General features: G+C 40.5%; 1 protein-coding gene across 2 annotated transcripts in view; it reads left to right on the top strand.

Annotated features, from left to right (window-relative positions):
• The window catches only part of atg4a (autophagy related 4A, cysteine peptidase), a 58,048-nt gene that overhangs the window by 15,421 nt on the left and 19,551 nt on the right, over positions 1-23,076 (top strand). For both annotated transcript variants that reach the window (XM_060832458.1, XM_060832459.1), the window contains 4 exons: positions 10,303-10,401; positions 13,779-13,880; positions 16,392-16,464; positions 20,740-20,819. In XM_060832458.1, the coding sequence (XP_060688441.1) occupies positions 10,303-10,401; positions 13,779-13,880; positions 16,392-16,464; positions 20,740-20,819 (354 nt within the window). The remainder of the gene's footprint in view (positions 1-10,302; positions 10,402-13,778; positions 13,881-16,391; positions 16,465-20,739; positions 20,820-23,076) is intronic.

Below are 23,076 nucleotides of genomic sequence, written 5' to 3'. Positions count from 1 at the left end.
CATTCAATAGGCTCATGCAGGACAATGTTGAGAGTGTGGTGCTGGAAAAGCATAGCAAGTCAGGCAGTATCGGAGGAGTAGGAGAATCAGCGTTTCAGACAAGGTACTGAAGGCCATGACTGTATGCATAATTGTCTTCAAAGAATGAAGTGTTGGGGATGAAAATTGGGGTGAGTTTTTGTGTTCAGGATCGAGAGAGAGACTTGAACCTGACATTTTCCAACTGTGTGCATCGAATCCAACTTCCTAATACTTTCTTTGGGCACTTGGGTGTAAAAGCTCTCCAGAAAATGTTCCCAACATAAGGAGGTTTAAAATTGTATAATTTTCTTTTCCCAGTTTTCCACCTTCCTATCTATAGCATTTCCAACCCAAGTATTTTCCCCACCTAAGAGAAGGATGCTACTGTTAGGAATGATACGTTCAAGATATCTAGTGTCTTTGGGCATCTTCCACTTGTAGTAAATGCTCAATAATCAGCACTTATTTGAATGCAGACACAGGACGAGAGGCAAACCAGAGGATGGTGTGTTAACCTAATGCCATGGTCATGCTTCCAGGCAATTCTCAGAGAGAGGATTGGGGTAGTGGTGTTGATAGCTACCTATTCACATGATTTCAGATAGTTTGTTAGACCAAGTAAGCTGACTGTTAAGACCACAATCAGAACCATGTCTTTGTTATGTTTGTATCTTTAAAAATTGAGAAATACAGTGAGGGAAGAATTGTTTTCAAGACACAGATTTACCAGGATGGTTGCATAATTTCAAAGCAAGGAGTTTGATATTTATTAAAAATCCTGTCGTGTGACTGTGGGTTCCTGCGATTATTCAAGTTATCAGGAGCCAAAGAGTTGTTTATAAGGAAAGCTGAGTGAACAGGTTGAAACTGAAAACAAGTTACAGAGACACAGAGAAAAAGGCACAGAAGGGTGTATTGTTGCTCCCCCCAGCAGAAGCTGCCTGTTCTCAGCAGGGGAAAAAAAATCATTTTAAACTTGAAGAAAGAGTTACCTTTCCTGCAGTAGTTGCTGTGAGCTATGACTTTTGAATCAATAAATCAAGAGACATTTTACTTGTAAATCAGTTGCTCTCTACTTCCTCCAAGCCAGAGGAAGCTTCCAGAGAAAAAAGCTACTCAACACCAAGAGCATGATTAGCCAAAGTAGGATCATCTCAGCATTGGAACTGCAAAGCAAAGACCACTGACTTGACTTTTCATTTTGTTCTACCTTCACTGGTAATCTGTTTTCCCTATTTAATTGTCTGTGTTTATGAGAGACAGAGAGAACTTGTAAGGGAGTTTGAATTTCAGTTAGTAGTGTTGTATGCCAGTGTTTTAGATCTGTTTCCTGTTCTTGGATTGCCATCTTGCTGTGGGGGAGAGGTTGGAGTGTTCCATTGATCCTGAGAGCAATGTCGTCAGGAGTTTCAAACTCCTGGCAGGGCCACCCATGACAGTACGGTTGGAGGGAAGGAACCAGACAAGTGCAATCCATAACAAGTTTTCAATGATGATCCAGGCAGTGGATATCCCTGTGATGTCAACGGCTGTGACAGCGGACAAAAGCTGCAGCAATAGGGAGATCCACAGTCATCGAAGTTCCCTTGCCACTGTAACTATATCAACCTTCTGTAAAAGATAGTGTGTGTGCTGATTTGCAACAGCATTCCCACGTAAAAAGATGTGCCATATAAGCTGCCTGTCCAGAGGAATGCAAGCCGCACCAGGAACTCCCCGCCCCAACCAAAAAGGAGTACAACATAAGCCTAGTGGTTATCGCTGAGAAGTGAAGGGAACAGGATTGTGCAGTCTGGATGTCATTAGCTTCAGAACAGCAGATGAATGGTGGAGATTGACTCAGTCATTTCACTCTTGAAATAGGAACAGTTCAGCAGTTTTCTTCACAACTGAGCAGCTCTTTTCAGGATTCACTCTGCTAATCCCCACAGGGAAGGAACTAGAAAAAAATGCTCTAAAAATAGTCTTTTTGTCACCAATCATCTGGAAAACTGCATCCAGTGGGCTGAAAATAAATACCTGGAATCTGAAAATAAATCAAACTCCATCATGGAACATGGATTATACGCACCCTTATGGATATCAAACAAAACAATTGTCTTGAAGGAAGAACTGCACTTGTTGCCTGTGAACTCAGGCATTTGAACATCGCTATTGCTGCCCTGAGGAGATATGAAGGGAAGCTGAAGAAAGAAGGTGATGGTTGCACTTTCTTCTGGAGAGGAAAACCTGAGGATCAAACCTGGATGCATGGAAATGGATTCACAATCAAGAATGAACTCATTATCTGACTCTTGGAGCTCCCTATTGCCATCAACAAGCACCTCATGACTCTCATCTACAACTTGCTATTAACCAGCAGGCAATAGTTCTGAGTGCCTATGCTCCAATCCCTATACCACAGATGAGTCCAAAGATGGCTTTTACTCAACCCTGAACACCATATTCACCAACACCCCTAAGGAAGGTAAAATGACCATTGTGGGGGCTTCACTGCTGGAGTTGGAAATTGCCACTCCAATGAGACTCCCCTGATCACCAAATGTGCGGAACACCAGCTGGTCCTCACCAATACATTGTTCCCTCAAAGAGACAATTTCAAGACGACTTGGAGAAATCCACGAACAAAGCTCTGGAACATGATTGACCATATCATTGGTAATGAGGGCTTCAATCTGGCCTCAAGTGATGACCAGTATAGATGACTGCTGTACAGAATGCCAGCTCATCAGCTCCTTGATGTTCATCAAATACTACCACAAGTAGCTGAAGACGAAGAAACAGTTCAGAAAGAAACCAACGTTGAGCAGCTTCAAGAGCCAAGCAGACTAATAAAATTCCAACAATGTTTTCATCAAAATTTTTACGGTTCATTTTATTGGAATGGAGAGAAAATTTAGAGCTGATGACAGTTATCATCTTTTACTGTGAAAAAGCCATCACCTACAAGACCAGGAAACATAGAGACTGGTTCAGTAAGAATGATCACATCATCCAAGACCTCATCGACAAGAACAGGAAAGCTCTCATGTCTGGCAAAACAACACCAATAAGGCAAAGAGGACAACTAATCAAATAGCAAAGGCAGAGGTACAAAGAAGAACGAGGGAAATAAAGAACCAGTAGTGGTCTGGGAAGCTAAGGAGCTGGAACTCCTTGCTGATAAGCATGAGACCCAGGGTTTCTTCAGTGTTACCAAGACAATGGAGAGAACCAACACCCTTAGGTCTCACACTGCATCAGTGTAAGGATGGAACCCTTTTGAGAAACAGAAAAAAAATCAGCCTCCAATAAGAAAGCACTTCAAAGAACTCTTAAACCATGATCCAATCATTGACAAGGTTGTGTTTGTGGAAATCCTCCAACTCCACATCAAAGATAATCTTGAGCTATACTCAGTGTGGTCAAAGTTGGAGCCACGATTAGACACATGAAGAGCTGCATGAGTAGACATGATTTCAGTGGAGATTTCAGACTTGGAGGAGCATAACTTACTTATCATCATCTTCAACTGTACCTGGAAAAAAATGGGACAAAGAAGGAATCCCTGCCAACCCTGGATGCAGCCGTTGCCACCATCTTCAAGAAAGAAGGCAAAGTGATTTGTGGGAAGTACCAAGCAATCTTCCCTACTCTCCATCTCCGGGAAGATCATCACCCAATCCTCTCTTGGTGCCTTCTCCCAGTCTCTGAGGCACTTTTTCCAGAAAGTGCATTTGGTTTCTAAGCAAAATGTGGAACTATGGACATGTTTTCTACTGCCCAGCAATTCCACAAGAAATGCACAGAATAACACCAACCACTCTACATGTCCTTCATTGATCTGATCAAGGCTTTTGACTCAGTCAGTCAGGGAGACCCAGTCAAATGTTGGCTGTCCAGTGAAATTCATCAACGTTCTCTAGCTTGGTGACATCCTTCATGATACTGTGTCAGCAACAGTCCTTACCGATGGTACTATGACAATCCTATGAGGTCAAGTCAGAGGTCAAGCAAAGATGTATCATCACCCTTACTCTTTTCTCCACCTTAGTTTTGTCAAGAACAAGCTTCATAGTAGTGTGCACATTGTTTACAGGCTGGATGGAAAACTTTCCAAACTCAGCCGGTTGAAATACAAGAAGAAACTGACACCAATGTCATCTCTACTCTCTCTGAAGAGAATCTACACCTAATACCTTCAGGAGCCATATCGAAGAATTCATCTCAGCCTCGGTCTCACCCTCAAGGAGACTCAAATCCTTTATCCATCCATTTCAGGTTAAATTTTGGTTCATCCCTCTATTAAGATCAACAGAGTAATCTTCCCAAACATGGAACATTTTCCTTAGTGTCATAAAGATGTACAGCGTGGAAACATACCCTTTGGTCCAACTCGTCCATACCGACCAGATATCCCAACCCAATCTAGGCCCACCTGCCAGCAGCTGGCCCATATCCCTCCAAACCCTTCCCATTCATATACCCATCCAGGTGCCTTTTAAATGTTGCAATTGTACGAGCCTCTGGCAACTCATTCCATACATGTACCACCCTCTGAGAGAAAATGTTGCCCTTTAGGTCTCCTTTTATATCCTTTCCCTCTCACCCTAAACCTTTGCCCTCTAATTCTGGACTCTCCCAACCCAGGGAAAAGACTTTGTCTATTTAGCCTATCCATACCCCTCGCGATTTTATAAACCTCTATAAAATCACTCATCAGCATGCGGTGCTCCAGGGAAAACAGCTCCAGCCTATTCAACCTCTTCCTATAGCTCAAATCCTCCAACCCTGGCAACATCCTTGTAACTCTCTTTTTTGAACCGTTTCAAGTTTCACAATATCTTTCCCGTAGTAAGGAGACCAGAATTGCACGCGATATTCCAACAGTGGCCTGACCAATGTCCTGTACAGCCACAACATGACCTCCCAACTCCTGTACTCAATATTCTGACCGTTAAAGAAAAGCATACTAAACGCCTTCTTCACTATCCTATCTACTTTCAAGAAGCTATGAATCTGCACTCCAAGGGCTTTTTGTTCAACAACACTCTCTAGGACCTTATCATTAAGTGTATAAGTCCTGCTAAGAGTTGCTTTCCCAAAATGCAGCACCTCGCATTTATCTGAATTAAACTCCATCTGCCATTTCTCAGCCCATTGGCCCATCTGGTCAAGATCCAGTTGTAATCGGAGATAACCCTCTTTGCTGTCCACTACATCTCCAATTTTGGTGTCACCAGCAAACTTACTAACTATATCTCATATGCTCACATCAACTTCATTTATATAAATGACGAAAGGTAGTGGACCCAACACTGATCCTTGTAGCACTCTATTGGTCACAGGCCTCCAGTCTGAAAAACAGTCCTCCACCAACACCTTCTGTCTTCTACCTTTTGAGCCAGTTCTGTATCCAAGTGGCGAGTTCTCCCAGTATTCCGTGAGATCTAAGCTTGCTCGCCAGTCTCCCATGGGAAATCTTGTCGAACGCCTTACTGAAGTACATATAGATCACATCTACCGCCCTGCCCTCATCAATCTTCTTTGTTACTACTTCAATAAACTCAATCAAGTTTGTGCTAAATGATCTCTCACACATAAAGCCATGTTGACTATCCCGAATCAGTCCTTGCCTTTCCAAATACATATACATCCTGTCCCTCAGGATTCCCTCCAACAACTTGCTCACCACCGACGTCAGGCTCACTGGTCTATAGATCCCTGGCTTGTCCTTACCACCCTTCTTAAATAGTGGCACCACGTTAGACAACCTCCAGTTTTCTGGCACCTCACCTGTGACTATCGATAATCCAAATATCTCAGTAAGAGGCCCAGCAATCACTTCCCTAAGTTCCCAGAAAGTTCTAGGGTACACCTAATCAGGTTCTCGGGATTTATCCAATTTTATGCATTTGAAGACATCCAGCACTTCCTCCTCTGTAAAATGGACATTTTTCAAGATGTCACTATCTATTTCCCTACATTCTATATCTTCCATGTCCTTTTTCACAGCAAATACTGATGCAAAGTACTCGTTTAGTATCTGTCCCATCTCCTGTGGCTCCACACAAAGGCCACTTTGCTGATCTTTGAGGGGCCCTATTCTCTCCCTAGTTACCCTGTATTTGAAAAAACCCTGGATCCTCCTTAACTCTATTTGCCAAAGCTATCTCATGTCCCCTTTTTGCTCTCCTGATTTCCCTCGAGTATACTCCTACTGCCTTTATACTCCTCTAAGGATTCACTCGATCTGTCCTGTCTATACCTGACAAAAGCTTCCTTCTTTTTCTTAACCAAATCCTCAATTTTTTTAGTCATTCAGCACTCCCTATACCCACCAACCTTCCCTTTCACCCTAACAGGAATATCCTTTTTCTGGATTCTCGTTATCTCATTTTTGAAGGCTTCCCATTTTCCAGCCACCTCTTTACCTGCGAACATCTACCCCCAGTCAACCTCTGAAGGTTCTTGCCTAATACTGTCAAAATTAGCCATCCTCCAATTTAGAACTTCAACTTTTTGATCTAGTGTTTCCTTTTCCATCAGTATTTTAAAACTAATAGAATTATGGTCGTTGGCCCAAAGTGCTCCCCCACTGACCCCCTCAGTCACCTGCCTTGCCTTATTTCCCAAGAGCAGGTCAAGTTTTGCACCTTCTCTAGTAGCTACCTCCATGTACTGACTCAGAAAATTGTCTTGTATGCACTTAACAAATTCCTCTCCATCTAAACCCTTAACACTGTGGCAATCCCAGTCTGTTTAGGAAGTTAAAATACCCTACCATAACCACCCTATTATTCTAACAGATAACTGTGATCTCCTTACAAATTTGTTTCTCGATTTCCCTCTGACTATTAGGGGGTCTATAATATAATCCCAATCAGGTGATCATCCCTTTCTTATTTCTCAGTTCCGCCCAAATGACCTTCCTGGATATATTTTCAGGAATATCCTCCCCAAGTGGAGCTGTAATGCTATCCCTTTTCAAAAACACCACTCCCCCTCCTCTCTCGCCTCCCTTTCTGTCCTTCCTGTAGCATTTGTTTCCTGGAACATTAAGCTGCCAGTCCTGTCCATCCCTAAGAGCATCTCACTCTATTAAGCGCCATTTTTGCTTCTTTCAACCTACAGACCCAGAAAATAGCACTGTCTTCTTCCTCTACAAAACACTGCTTCAGGTTAAATTAATACTTATGGCTTATATTTTAAGTTTAATTAAGAGAAATAGGTGAATATAACATACTTCTCATCTAAGGCTGACATCAATGTGGAGATTCCGTATTGCATCCAATTTGTGAGCGCCGCCTTTGGCCACCTAAGGATGAGTGCCTTCGGATGTGACTTTCATGCTGATAACAAGATCATTGTGGATAAGGCAGTCATCTAACTGACTTTTCCACATGGTTTTGAAACTTGGATTATGTATACATATCACCTCAAGACCCTGGAGAATTACTGTCGTGTTGTTTAAGGCAGATTTTTCTGATCACCTGGAAGGATGGGCATACTAACATCAGCATCCTTGAAGCAGCCAATAGCACTAGCATCGAAGCCATAATCACCCGATACCAACTCCGCCATGCCAACCATGTGCTTAGGATGTCTGAATTCCAATTACCTAAGCAAATCATCTTCATTTAGTTCAGGGAAGGCACTTGAATGTGAGGGCGACAAAGAAAACTTTTCAAAGACTTCCTGAGGCTTCCCTCAAGAAATGCAACATGAGACGTCAGGGGAGACACTCATTCAGGAGAAGCTAACTTGGAGAATACTCTGTATGACGAGAAACAATTTTTTGAGAACACCTGACAGCAAGCGTACGTACAGGAAAAAGAACTGGGAAAAGGAATGCAAAAGATCTTGAAGCCAAGGGCCATTTCACCTCCTGGAAGTATATTCCAAATATATGGTCAGAAATGTGGCTTTAGGATCAGGGTTATCAGTCACATGAGGACCAACAGAACCCGTGACCAGAGACACCCAATTTTCTAGGTGGATAATCATATTCATTAGAGGAGAAAGTGAGGACTGCAGATGCTGGAGATTCCTTCTTCAGCATTCCTGAAGAAGGGCTCATTCCTGAAACATCGATTCTCCTGCTCCTTGGATGCTGCCAGACCTGCGCTTTTCTAGCAATCATATTCATTAGCAAGAAGTTGCTGATAAAGAAGTATTCATTTGTTACTATTTACTTTTTATAAGTAATAATTCTTGTTTCGTTTATAAGCTAGGTTTGTGCTTTCCCTCAACCTTGGTCTAAAAATCAGATAAAATGTAGTACTTTACATAGCTTAAAAAACTTTAATATTTGGTACAATTTTGGAATTAGTGGGAGTTTGTGTATGAAAGAGAAAAATCTGCTTGAATGTTATGTGGAAGATCAGGCTTCACCCAGTTGATGCTCCTCAAACTGTTAAATGACTGGGGCTGCTATGATTGGTGCTGATGAATTCTCTGCCAACTCTTTGGGTTATGGAACAGGAAACCCAGCTACAAAGAAATGTTGCCTTAATGGCCAGAGGGCCTTTTCCTGTGCTGTCAACCTCCACATGTCTGCTGGTGTGAAAACGGCTGTTTTATCTTTCCTGGTTCTCCCCCAAGAACATTGAAGTCAATTTACAAACCTATTTTTAACCAACTATAAAGTACAAATGGAAGTTAAAATGGATAATGTCATAATGATTGGTAGGCGCACATTGTTTCTTTAGGGATTATGGGGCACAGACATAGTTGACACAAGCAGTAGATGTATTAAAGAGGAAGCTGACCAAGTATATGAGTGACAAAGGAATTGAAGGTTATGTTGATAGGAGAAAAGTGGATGGGGGGTGTCTTGTGTGGAGCAAAAACACTGGTATGGATTATAGAGCCGTATGTGACGTTTTATTTTTCACTATGATTCTGTATATTTCTATGCCAGACCCTGCCAGTTATTTAATCCACCACAGATTATTTGCATTTTTGTATAATTAAGAATGACTATTGTATCTGAAATTGAACTTGTTCTTGAACTAGCACAGAAGAGGAATGCTTTGCCATGTAAGTTTTTTTTTTGCTAATGATGACCCATAATTCTTTCATGTATTCATAGTAATTTCCTAAATTGTTATCAATTATGACTAATTGTGAATGTCTGATTCTTTTGCATTATCATAAAACTGATCATAAAATCTGTAATCTCATTGTAAAACTGCTCCAAAAAAAGCACTAATTTTGAGCTGAATGTTCCATAATAGAAGACTTGGCTTAGTTTGGAGTTTAAACTATTTCTTCATAAGAGAAATAAGACTGAGACCAGTCTGCCTACTTTAGGAATCCAAGTGAACTTAAAAGGATCTCATGATATGAGCACAGTCTCCTGGCCAACATTTGTGCTTCAATGAACGCAAACATTCATTCATCTGATTTTCTGTTTGTGGAACCTATCTTTGTGCAAAATGTCTTTTTGTCCACAACAGAATAGTTGTTACTATTCAAAGCGGTAATACAAGAAAAGATATATAAGGATGATGCCAGGGTTGGAGGGTTTGAGCTATAGGGACAGTTTGAGTAGGTTGGAACTAATCTCCCTGGAGCATTGGAGGCTGAAGGGTGACCTAATAGAGGTTCATAAAATCATGAGAGGCATGGATAGGGTAAATAGACAAGGTCTTTTCCTGGGTTGGAGGAGCCCCGAACTAGAGGGCATAGGTTTAAGGTGAGAGGGGAAAGATTTAAAAGGGACCTAAGGGGCAACCCTTTCATGAAAAGGATGGTGTGTGTATGGAATGAGCTGCCAGAGGAAGTGGTGGAGGCTGGTACAATTACACCATTTTAAAAGACATCTGGATGTATGAATGAATAGGAAGGGTTTAGAGAAGTATGGGGCCAAGTGCTGGCAAGTGGGACTAGATTAATTTAGGATATCTGGTTGGCATGGATGAGACCTCAAATGGTTTCATACACCATTTTGAGAAGGTTCAGAGAGATATAATGATGTTGTTATACATATATACAAAGTTTATGTAAATCATTTTCCATTAAAGCATTGAGTATACCTTGCCAAGTTACTGGCATTTTGTTCAAACGTATAATTTTTCAATGAGCCAACATATATTTTTCACTGTTTCTATAATAAGCAGCTTTTAAAAATTCAAACCACTCATGAATGTTATACTTTTATGTTATGTTTATGTCTTATTTTAATTTAAATTTTAATATATATCTAAAATAGGACCAATGTATCAAATTGACAACAACCTGTTCACACTTGGGTAGAGATGCTGAAAGTTGTAATGAATTCTATTGTTATTCAAACAGGAGGAACTGGTCCCTCATCTGATGCTGGCTGGGGATGTATGCTGCGATGTGGACAGATGATCCTGGCACAAGCATTAATATGCAGACACCTAGGGATGGGTGAGTCTTCATGGAAACCCTTATCACAAAGCAGCTTTGGGATTGGGTGTACTTTGAGGCATTACAAAGTAAGGCAATCGTCTTAATCCAGAAGGAGAGGATGATCCGAACATAAATCGTTTAAATAGCCTAGAGTAGGTTATCCTGTCACTCAGGAATGTCTGATTTAATGAGAGCGAAGGTATATTAATAGACAGTTCATTCTCAAGGAACGGTACCTGTCCATAATTTACTGTGAGCAATTCATTAGCTTTCTTCATGGGTGGAAGCAGCTTTCTCCTGCCTTACCCTGTAAAGGTACTTTGCATCACTTGCCTTTTTAAAAGTAATTTAAGGAGTTTGGGGAAAGGTAACCGTTCAAGGGCGGCACGGTGGCACAGTGGTTAGCACTGCTGCCTCACGGCACCAGAGACCTGGGTTCAATTCCCGCCTCAGGCGACTGACTGTGTGGAGTTTGCACGTTCTCCCCGTGTCTGCGTGGGTTTCCTCCGGGTGCTCCGGTTTCCTCCCACAGTCCAAAGATGTGCGGGTCAGGTGAATTGGCCACGCTAAATTGCCCATAGTGTTAAGTAAGGGGTATATGTAGGGGTATGGGTGGGTTGCGCTTCGGCGGGTCGGTGTGGACTTGTTGGGCTGAAGGGCCTGTTTCCACACTGTAAGTAATCTAATCTAAAGGTGAGCTGCTGCTTTGAACCATTGTAGTCTGTTGTGTAGCTGCATAATGCTGTTAAGGGGTAGGTGGGGAATTCTTGGTTTTGACAAGGCAACTGTGAACAAGCAATAGACTAGTTCCAAGTCAGAACAGCTGTAACTTGAATGATATCTTGCAGATGATGGTGTTTTGATGTAATTGATGATATGGCCTTTTGACACTGCATTGCATACTGATGTTTTTCATCCTACTCACCAGGCACTTTCTCCTATCTTTAACACCTTACCTACCTGCTTTTGTAAAGACCTTGTTCTCTACCATGCCGCCATTTCTGCTGTCAAAATTCATTATCAAGATATATTCCATATTTTCTCCGACAGCCTTTGTACTATGTGAATGCGAATCTTCTGTAATTTTGGTCTTCATCTCAAATTCACCTTCCTTTTTCTCCCCTCATTATGACTAATACAGAAAGAAAGTATAGAGTCATGAGATCTATAGGACGAAAATAGACCCTTCGGTCCAACTCATCCATGCCATCCAGGTATCCTCCCACTGCATTTAATTTACTAATCTTCACAACCACTCCCTTGACAACACAAGATAGTCTCGAATTAGTTCCTTATCTGCTTCGTCGGCTGTTTTCCCTCAGTCCCTTCCAAACTCTGGGGAAATCTCCAAAGCTTCCCTTTCTTCCAATAAGTCACTTACAATTACACTTCCAGAATTTTGGCTCTTTAATCTTTGGGCCTCCAATCACCACGATATTTCTGCATCCTTTGATTTATTCATTTACGTCCTAGTATTTATCTTCAAAAGCATTTGTTCCCAGTAACTCCTTGTTCTCTTTGATTCTGATGTGATCCCAGCTTTACTCCTTTGAATTCAAGGAGCTTAGTAATTAGCATACTTAATGGGCAATTGGCTCACTTGTCCATTATGACATCCATTCTTATTAGGAATTGATTTTCTCTACTAAAACTGCTTATTGGTCAGAATCATCCTGGAAAATAAAGATAACTCCAGAGTAAAGGTAATTCCAGGTTCTTTTCTCCACCCTCTCCTATTCACCCTCCCCGAGCCACAAAAAGTCCAGAGAACTAACCTCTCAATCTCATTGCAGAAAAGTACAATCTGTTCCACTGTCTGTGCTACATTGCCAGTGACTTAGCTCCAAATCTGAGTCTTTTTCAATTTTTGTTCTGGCATCTTTCCTCTCGCTCTCCCAGTTCAGCTTTTCCACAAAATCTATTTCTTGCCTTTGATCCTGTTCCAAATAGATGGCTGACCAGCCAACTTCTCTTCTTGGCTCCCATGCTAGTTAATAACATAAATAATTCACTCTCAGTTCTCCAACTTCTTATTTTTTCTATACAGTCATTTATTATTCCCCTTATAAAAATCTTAATCTTTTATCTTTGCAAACCTATTCATTCCTCTCAAAAGTCCTTTAAACTTCTCCCAAATCCGTTTTTTCCATAATTCCATGTTTGACTCTCCTTTGACCTGCCACAACACTAAAACTAATCCACTTCACATGTATCATTCCGTTAGACTGTCATACAGATCCTGCTTCATCCTTCACAATTTCTATAGAATCTTTGATACGTGCAACAGCATCATTCTTCTCCAGTGCCCTTTCCTCTGCTGTCTATTTCAATAAGACTGCACTCACTTGGCTCCACTTTTATTCATCCAGTCACAATCAGAGAACCTTTGGCAATGGCTTCACTTCTGTCTGTGCCCTGCAAAGATGGGATTCCCAAATGAAATCTCTCCTTGGCTCCCTTTCTGTTATTTGCATGCTGCCTGGATCAAGCTTCACATGCACCCTGATGACTCTCAGCCCCACCTCCATTACTGCTCTTGTCCATTGTTCTTTTTTTTAATCAGACACTTATCCAAAATCTGATCATGGATGAGCCACAGTTTTGTCCAGTTAATGATTATGAAGGCCGATGCTATTGTCTTTGGACTTTCCAGTAACTCTCATTTTAAAAAAAAATGTTTCAAGCCATATGCAATGCCATAACAGGAAGCATTGGTCTGAAATGCTGTGATGCACAATACAGTTTCAGTTACTCAGCCACGTTAATGACTGATGATACTTTCAATGACTTTAGGTAGTTGCTTCACACTGGCTTATTAACCCCTTTCAGTCAAAATCTTGTCTTATTAACTGTCTGCATTGACATGAATTTCACAACTCTTCCATTATTCCTTCTATTTAAAATCACAAAGTTATTTTACTAAATTTAGATTAGATTAGATTACTTTTTTTTAGATTACTTCCAGTGTGGAAACAGGCCCTTTGGCCCAACAAGTCCACACCGACCCGCCGAAGCGCAACCCACCCATACCCCTACATTTACCCCTTACCTAACACTACGGGCAATTTAGCATGGCCAATTCACCTGACCTGCACATTTTTGGACTGTGGGAGGAAACCGGAGCACCCGGAGGAAACCCACACAGGCACGGGGAGAACGTGCAAACTCCACATAGTCAGTCGCCTGAGTTGGGAATTGAACCCGGGTCTCAGGTGCTGTGAGGCAGCAGTGCTAACCACTGTGCCACCGTGCCGCCCACAAGTTTAGTTGTGTTATTATACGTTACTCTATTCTAACATGTGTATTTTTTTTGCAATCAGTCTCTTGTTTTGAATTATTATTTTGTTTGCCTATATATGTTTGTTTAGCTGGTTAATCAAATGGTAATATTGCAGATTGGCGATGGGAGAAAGGCAAATGGCAGCCTGAGCAGTATCACCGGATTCTGCAAAGTTTTCTCGACAGAAAAGACAGCTGTTACTCAATTCATCAAATGGGTAAGACTATTAGTAAAAACATATATTGGACAATAACCCCATCCTCCAAAATAAATATGAAAACATTAATTGTGCTTTTCATGCAATATGTTTACAGCCAAGGATAATTACAATGTTCATCTCAGCTACAGATGGTTGTTGATGCGGAATCCATATATTTTTAAAACACTTTAAAGTGGTTGATTTGAGAAAGAAGAAAGGACATAAAAAATAGTGAACAGAGGAGTGGGTTTCGATTTAGGTGGAACAAACCACCATCATACTAGCATCATGTGGTGAATTTCTGGATCAGTCCAGATTTTCCTTCCATAATGAACATCTGATCTTCGTGGGAAACATGGGACAGACGCAGCACTAACCTGTGCATCATTCGTATTGTTATGTAGTTGACTTGAGCCAGTGCCTTTAAACTGACTGGTATGCCACTCTGAGGTTTGATATACAGCAGCAATATGAACAGGGTGGGGTGGAGGAGGAAAATGAGAGAAAAGTAAAAAGGATTAGACTTGTTATTCCTCTGAGTAGGGTTTGAATTTATAGCACTTGAATGTGTTCCAAATTAATATTGTGCTGTCAATATTTTTGGGAGGCTTCATGTCAATCAGGTTGTAAGTTTGCTTGCTGAGTTGGTAGATTTGTTCTCAGACATTTCGTTACCATGCCAGGCAACATCAGAGAGCCTCTGGTAAAGTGTTGGTGTTATATCCCACTTGCTATTTATCTGTCTCAGTTTATTGTAGTAGGTCAATCATTTCCCATTCTGTTTCTGAGACGTTGGTATAAAGGGTCAAATCTATATGTTTGTTAATGGAATTCTAGTTGGAATGCCAGGCTTCTAAGAATTCCTGCCCGTGTATTTGTTTAGCCTGTCCAGAATGGATGTATTGTCCGAGTTGAATTAGTGTCCCTCTTTGTGTGTGTGTGTGTGTGTGTGTGTGTGTGTGTGTGTATACCAATAATAGTTGCTCATGTCTTTTGGTGGCTAGTTGGTGCTCATGTATCCTGAGGGCTAGTTTTCTGCTCCGTTTGTCCAATGTAATGTTTGTTGCAGTCCTTGCAAGGTATTTTGTATGCGACTTTTGTTCTTTTCATTGTTGGTACAGAGTCCTTCCAAATTCATCTGGAGCTGTTTCAGTGTGGTTTGTGGGCTACCATGATGCCTATGGGCCAGAGTAGTCTGGTTGTCATCTCTGAGATGTCTTTCATGTATAGTATGGTGGCTAGAGTCTCTGGGCGTATTTTGTGTCTTCCTGTTTAGGTCTATTGTGCAGGAATCGGCGGACAGTGCTTATTGGGTACCCATTGTTCCTAAACACATTGTATAGGTGTTTTTCCTTGGCTTCTCATAATTCCTGGGTGCAGCATTATGTTGTGGCTTGTTTAAATAATGTCCTGATGTAGCTCTGTTTCTGGCTATTGGGGTTGTTGCTCCTATAGTGGAGTATCTGGTCAGTGTGTGTAGCTTTCCTGTAAACATTTGTCTGCAGCTCTCCATTGGCTTTTGGTTCTACTTTGACATCGAGGAAGGGGAGTTGGGTATTGTTCTCTTCCTCTTTTCATGAATTTTATACCAGTAGGGATGTTGTTTGTGTTTGTGGGTTTCTTCTAATTTGTTGCATTTCTTGATGACAAAAGTGTAATTCACAGAGTGGGCCCAAAGCTTGGGCTGGATCATGGGAAGGGCTGTTCATTCTAACCTCTGCATCACCAGTTCTGCTCTAAGTCCTGATATTGGTGATCCCATAGGCGTCCCATTGATTTTTTTGTAGATCTTGTCGTTGAAGGTGAAATGGGGAGTGAAGCGCAGGTCTAGTAGTTTGAGGATCCTGCCCTTGCTGATGGAGTTGATGCTGTCAGGTGTTTATGTCCTTAGTTCGTCTAGCACTGAGGCCAGTGTTTTTTTGGCCAGGCTGATGTTTATTTACGAGGTCATGGTTTCCTTTGACATGACAATCCTATTGACATCAATAAACATCACCCTAGCCAAAGATCTACAACCTCAGTTACAAATCTTCTGCAAAATCTTAAGATTCACATCAATATTTATTGTTCTGCTCAGAGTTAAATGTATTTTTGGATTGCTGGATTTCAGTGGCTTAACACAGTTCATTAGAAAATTAGTCACCTTCCTATTGTACTGATCATGATGGGGTTCATTATAAACCCAAAATGCTGTGCATGTAACTTAGCCCTACAACTAACTCACTGTGAAGTTTCAGTTTGAGTATCATTCAAAGCATTTGCATGACCTCTGAATACTGAATGCTAGTTTGATTTCTTACTCAGAGTTGGAAGGTATTTATAATTTTTAGAATGTATATTTGTTATTTCTGGTATGTTCAAATGGTTAACACAAAATCAGAACTTTAATAATGTACAATATAGTACCTTTTTGATTCCAGCCAAATGCAAAGACTGAATGCATGGATTTGTCAGGGTATGATTGTGATGTATACTAATAGTTGCTTTGACTAAATTCCCATACCTTTTTTCTGTTATTTTTCTTTACAGCTCAGATGGGAGTGGGAGAGGGTAAATCTGTAGGGGAGTGGTACGGACCCAACACAGTGGCCCAAGTACTAAAGTAAGTGAAAATTCAGAAAATTGGAAGGGAATCTGCCTTCAAAGATCAGGTAAATGGATTGTAATGTGGGAAAATTGGAAATGGTCCAACAGTAAAAGAGAAGAATGATGGGAGTGACCACTGAATTAAATTTGTGTAAGTTGGTGTAATTACACAAATTTAATTCAAGAATTCTACATTAAAAAACACGTTTTTTAAAATGTTGGTATGCCAATATTTGCTTTACTTTTCTACCCTCTCCCTCCTTCCCACGCAATACAACTAACTACCATCAAATCGGTCAATATCAACTGCTGTTATATCATAATGGCCAAATGACATATCTATCAGATGGCAGTGTTGCTCAGCTCAGCATGAGACTTGGGAATGTGGATGAGTGACCTTCAGTTTCCTGTTGAACCACTTTCAAGATGAAACACTCTGTCCTGGTTACAGATCCCACTTCTGACATTCACCTGAGGACAATCAGGGCAAGGGAATGGGTGATGAATAGTGGGACAATAGAAAGCACCGAGGATCAGAAAAATCTTACCATGCATGTTTCCACTGATTTCTTAAGGGATTAGGACAGGTAGATAGATGTTTAAGAAGGCATATTGTATACTTGCCTTTGTTAGGTGAGGAATAGAGTTTAAGAGCAAAGAAGTTATGCTGGAACTGTGTAAAACATTGACTATCCACATTATCGGGTGCATGTGATAGCACTGGAGAGAGTGCTTAATATTTACCAGGATGATGCTTGGATTGGAGAATTTCAGTTATGAAGAGATATTGGACAGACTGAGGTTATTTTCCTTACAGCAGAGGAGATTGAGATGTATAAAATTGAGGTGCATAGATAAGGAAGACAGACAAACTTTTTCCTTTGATGGAGGAATCAAGGAGCATAGATTTTAGATAAGGGCAGAAATTTTCAAGGAGATAAGAGGGAAAAAGCCTTTTCAGAGGGTGACACAAGCCTGGAACTCACTGCCTGTAAGGATGGTAAAGGCACAAATCCTCAACGTTTAAGAAGTATTTAGATGTGCATTTGCAATGCCAAGGCAGAGATGGTGATGGCACAAGAACTAGAAAATTAGATTAGAATAGTTAGGTGGTAGTTTTTGACTGGTGCAGACACCATAGGCTGAAGGGCCTTTTTCTGCTTTTTCATGGTCATGGAGTGGTAGAGATCTACAGCACAGAAAAACGTTCTTGTTGAGACAAAGTTCCAGTATCATGTTTTGTGCCATTATCAGCTTGCTGAAAAATGATAGTTTGAACCAGTCTAACGACTCAGAACTGGGCATCCATGAGGCACTGTGGGCTAACATCAGCAGTGGAATTATACTAAAACATGATCTGCAACCTCATGACTCAGCATATCTACTACTTTGAACCATGATTGATCTATGGCTTCATGGTAATGACAATGAAGAATGCAGAAGGACATGTCAGGAACAGCATCTGGCACACCTAAAAATTAGGTGTAGACCTGGTTTAAGCTACAAAGCAAGTTTACTTGCATGCTAAACGGCATAAGCAAGTGATAAACAGGGCTTAGTGATTCCACAACCATTGAAGCATATCTAAGCTCTGCAGTCCTGCCACATCCAGTCTGTAATGGTGGTGAACAAATAAAGAGATGTTTTTAAAGTAGAGGTGGTTTGGATATGGTTGAGATTAATTCCCACAAGGGGAAATGGTATTAAAAACAAAGCCAAATCCCCCTGGATGACAGAGTATGATGAAGCAGAATGGCGTCTCAACGCCTTCCACCTCTGCAGCCTGATTCGCATCCTGGACATCAGTGGACTGACTGAGTCACCAACAATGAGGTCCTGGCCCTTGCCTAGATACCCAGCCTCTTCATCCTGCTCCAACAACACCATCGCCAGGTGGTTGGGCAATGTACACTGCATGTCATTCAGGAGGATCCTGAAAGTCCTGCTGCGTGGGGAACTGGCCTCTAGCAAGAGAGCACAAGAGTGGCCTGTCTTCGTTTCAAAGATGTCTGCAAGGGAGACATGAAGTCACTGAACATGAACTTTGAAAGGTGGGAGGACATTGCAAATGATTGCTCTCGCTGGAGGCTGGAATTATGTAGAGGTCTGAAAAGAGAAGAAAAGCTGAGACTTGCTGTTGAAGAAAAGCACACACATCGAAAAAAGAGCACCAAGACAACATCGGAGGACAATGCCTTCAAATGCAGTTGCTGCAGCCAAGATTACCACTCCTGTGTGGACCTCTACAGTCACAACAAACTGTGCTGTCCCAACAAAGATTTAAGCAAGACTTCCTAGGTGCAGATCCATGGTCTAATGAGACTAACAGATGCCACTAGAGTACGAGTGAAAACCAAGCTGAACATAGTAAGTTTAGAGGTGAACTGAGAAAGAAATAAATGCCAAGGGAGCGAATGAGAAGGGACAACCAGGTGACATAGAGGGAAGCAAATCGTCTTTGATAGGCATGTACACAGTTAAAGGATTTAAGGAGGATTGGTGCCAGTAAGGATTCAAAAAGGGTATTTATGGATGAAATGGTTGCAAGGAAGGAGTCATAATTGAAGTATATAGGTGTTTTTGTATTTATCTTTATCAAGGAAGAATATGCTACCAAAGTCACAGTGAGATAGATGAAGATAGATGAAATACTGGATAGTCTAAATATTGAAACAAAGGCATTACTAGGAAGGCTGGCTGTGCTTTAGATTGATGTCACTGGAACTAATTCAAATACAACTGAAGGCATTATTTGTAGAAGCTGCAGAGGTACATCTGATCCTTCTGAGATACAGGGGTTTCTCCAGGGGTCTGGAAAATTGCAGCTGGTACAGCCTTGATCAAAAAAAAGGGTCAGAATAAGCTCAGCAACTAAAGGTCAATCTGTTTAACATCAGTGGAAAGTTTTTAGTCTAACATTCAGTTGGACAAAGGTGAATTAATTGAAGAAAGTCAATGTGGATTTTTTGCAATAAATTTTCATTTAACTAATTATGTTTTTTGATGAAATAACAGTTAGCATTAATGTAGATAATGCAGTTTATCTGCTGTAAATGCACTTCCAGAAGGTGTTTGATAAAGTACCACACAACAGGCTTGTGAACAATGAAGAAGCTTTGAATAAAAGGGACAGGAGTAACATGAATATAAAATTGGCTGACTGATAAGAAACAGTGTGGTGATGAGTGGTTCTTTTTTAGACTGGATATGTAGATAAAAGGTGTTCATCAGGGATTGATTCAAGAGCCATTTATTTTCTTGATCTGTGCTGGGAAAATATTAAAAATTTGCACATGACCCAAACTTTTAAGTATAATGAACAGAGAGAAGGATGATGATAGATGTTAAGTAGATGTAGACAAACGTGTGGAAAGTGCAGTTGAAACTTAACACTGAGAAGTGTGAAGTGATACATTTTGGTAGGAATGTCAAGAAAGGGCAATATAAAATTATAGGATGCCATTCTAATGTGAATATGAGAGGAGAGGCTCTTGGGATTACATGAATACACATTGTGAAGTGGTCAGGGTGGGTTGAGAAAGCAGTCAAATAGGTAAATGGGATCCTTGGTTTTATAGAGATAAGGAGTATAAAATCAGGGAAGTGATGGTGGATGCTTACAAAAAAAAGGGTTCAGCCTCAACCGTAAAATTGGATGGAATTTAATGTCATCACCCTCCCTTCCTTGGGTGAGTTCTGGAATGCTCCTTCTGAGAGTGTGTAATGGATACAGATTCAGTCGTGGCTTTCAGAAGGAAATAGAGAATTGGATAACTATCTGAAGCAAAAGAAAAGGGGCCTGGCACGAAATGAGTTGCTCATGCAAATTGCCAGCACACACACAAGGAGCTGTAATTTTTCCTGACCAAATTTTGCAGTCACCCCCAAATACAAGAAAGTTAATGGGACACCATCAACATGGTCTAAATCATTCCACTTTAGTGTAGTGCAACTTCTGAGTAAACAATACAAAGCGTCACATTCCTTAGGTGGAGTTACATACTCTCTAGCTTGCTGTTTTATAGAGATCATATTCTGTACACACCCTCTGCAGTATTCTTGTTGGTGTAATACAATATTCAAACATGTTTACGAGACTTTAATGTAAAGGAAGTTCTAACTGTTGCATTTTATGAAGCATTTTTTTCAAATGTCATGTGTAAATTTTTAAACTATCACCTTCGGTCTAAGATTTATTTTGCTTAGTACAATTAACTCCAGATCCTTTTCCCTGTTCTTCAGATTGAAATGTAAACGTGAAAGTAAAGAATGTTTGTTTCTTTTTCCACAGAAAGCTTGCTTTATTTGATGACTGGAATGCACTGGCAGTTTACATTTCCATGGACAATACTGTAGTTATTGAGGATATCAGTGAGTGTTAATATTTTTCTTCATTAACAATGCTTCCTCAATTAATTAATGCAGTGTGATGGGAATTTGATTAATTATTTTGAGCTGGCCAACAATGGTTTGAATTCTGTTGCAGAATGTGGAGATCAGCACCACTCTCTGCCACAACATCTGCAAGGTTATGGAAAATTGATTAGAATTATGAAAAAATACTTTTTAAGTGTGAATTCATTTTTCTACTCTTTCTTGATTTTTTTTTTAGTGTATGGGGAACCAGTAAGTCGGAACACCTCTTTAAAAACAAGTAGTTACTGATGGTGGTTGATACTTCAACAGCTAACAGTGTATAGTTTGGGGGTTTCCAAAGCTTCCTGTTTCTGTTGAGCATATTCTAAATGCCCATGGAACATCATGGCAATTGGATTACCTTCCCTCATAAAAATATTGTTGCGGAAGACTTGTATTCTAGTGTACAAATAGTTCAAGTCTCTTATTCAACAAGATTTCTGTTTGCTTGCAACCCTAAAACCTCAATAATGGCCTCTTTTACCAAATTCAAAATTACAAACATAACATGTTGGGATATTTTGGTGTTACAGAATTCGTCTTCAAAAGCAGAGGATCTAAAATACCTTCATGCTATTTTTATGGCTGCATTGCAGCCTGGTCAAAACCCTCAAACTCCCTGCCTAATAACATTTTGGATGTACTATCAGAAAGGGACACGTTGCCTCCTCCTGATGGGCAGTTAGGAATGGACAATAAAGCTGTCTGCTAGCACTGTTCATTATTTTTTTCTAAAAATATATTCATTTAAAGGAGTAAAAAATATGAACATCCAATAAAATATTGGACAGGGGAATTTCTCTGAATTCCTATTCCCATGGTGGAATTTCAGTGCCTTTGACCCTATCTCCTGCAGACCATTATAAGAGCAAAGCCCCAATATCGGAAGTTCTGAAATTTGCACAACCAAAGCTTCCCATCACCTGTGGTTTTATGTTTAAATTAAGCATTTCCTTTCACAACATAGAAGATCATTTCACACTTTATTAGCATGCATTTGTTTTTTTAAAAAAATTAAGTATTTGTGAACAATTAACAATGATTACGTGGCAATATTAAAGTTAGTTAACTTTGGTTCCAATGCAATTAACTTCAGCTTTCTCTTTTTAAGTTTAGTGATTTCCCTTATTGGCTGTTAGCCTAATCACTCGCTATCTTTATGTTTAAAACAAAATATGGCAATTGAGTATTTTGCACTTTTTGATTCTGATAGCTCTAAAAGAAACATTTGTGCCAGCAGAAAGCTAACATGATGTCACTATTTAAGAAAGGTGGGAAAGGCCAGGGAACTATAGACTAATCCTGACATTGGTGGTGGGCAAATTGTTGGAGGGAACTCTGAGGGACGGGATTTACATATATTTGAAAAGTCAGGGACTGATTAAAGAGAGTCAACATGGCTTTGTGCGTGAGAAATCATATCTCACAAACTTGATTGAGTTTTTGAAGAAGTAATGAAGAGGCTTGATGAGAGCAGAGTTGTGGACGTGATCTATATGGACTTCAGTAAGGCGTTTGACAAGGTACCTCATGGTAGACTGGTTAGCAGGTTAGATCTCGTGGAATACAGGGAGAACTAGCCATGTGGATACAGAACTGTCTTGAAAGTAGAAGATGAATGCTGGTGGTGGAGCGTTGCTTTTCAACTGGAGGCCTGTGACCAGTGGTGTGCCACGAGGATCAGCACTGCTTTTTGCCATTTATGTAAATAATATGGATGTGAACTTAGGAGGTATAGTTAGTAAGATTGCACATGACACCAAAATTGGAGGTGTAGTGGACAGCAAAGAAATTTACCTCTGAGTACAACGGAATCTTGATCAGATGGGCCAATGGGCTGAGGAGTGGCAGAGTTTAATTTAAATAAATGTGAGGTGCTGCAATTTGGAAAGGCAAATCAGAGCAGGACTTATACACTTCATGGTAAGGTCCTGGGGATTGTTGCTGAGCAAAGAGACCTTGGATTGAAGGTTCATAGTTCCTTGAAAGTGGAGTCGCAGTTAGATAGGATAGTGAAGAAGGCATTTGGTATGCTTTCCTTTATTGGTAGAGCATTGAGAATAGGAGTTGGGAGGTCACGTTGCAGCTGTACAGGACATTGTTTAGGCCACTTTTGGAATATTGCGTGCAATTCTGATCTCGTTCCTAGCAGAAGGATTTTGTGAAACTTGAAAAGGTTCAGAAAAAGATTCCCAAGGATATTGCCAGGTTT

The sequence above is a fragment of the Hemiscyllium ocellatum genome, chromosome 11 (assembly GCF_020745735.1).
Source record: "Hemiscyllium ocellatum isolate sHemOce1 chromosome 11, sHemOce1.pat.X.cur, whole genome shotgun sequence".
NCBI classification, from domain to species: domain Eukaryota; kingdom Metazoa; phylum Chordata; class Chondrichthyes; order Orectolobiformes; family Hemiscylliidae; genus Hemiscyllium; species Hemiscyllium ocellatum.
Note: the sequence above shows the minus strand (reverse complement) of the source record. Positions and strands in the feature narration are given on the sequence as shown.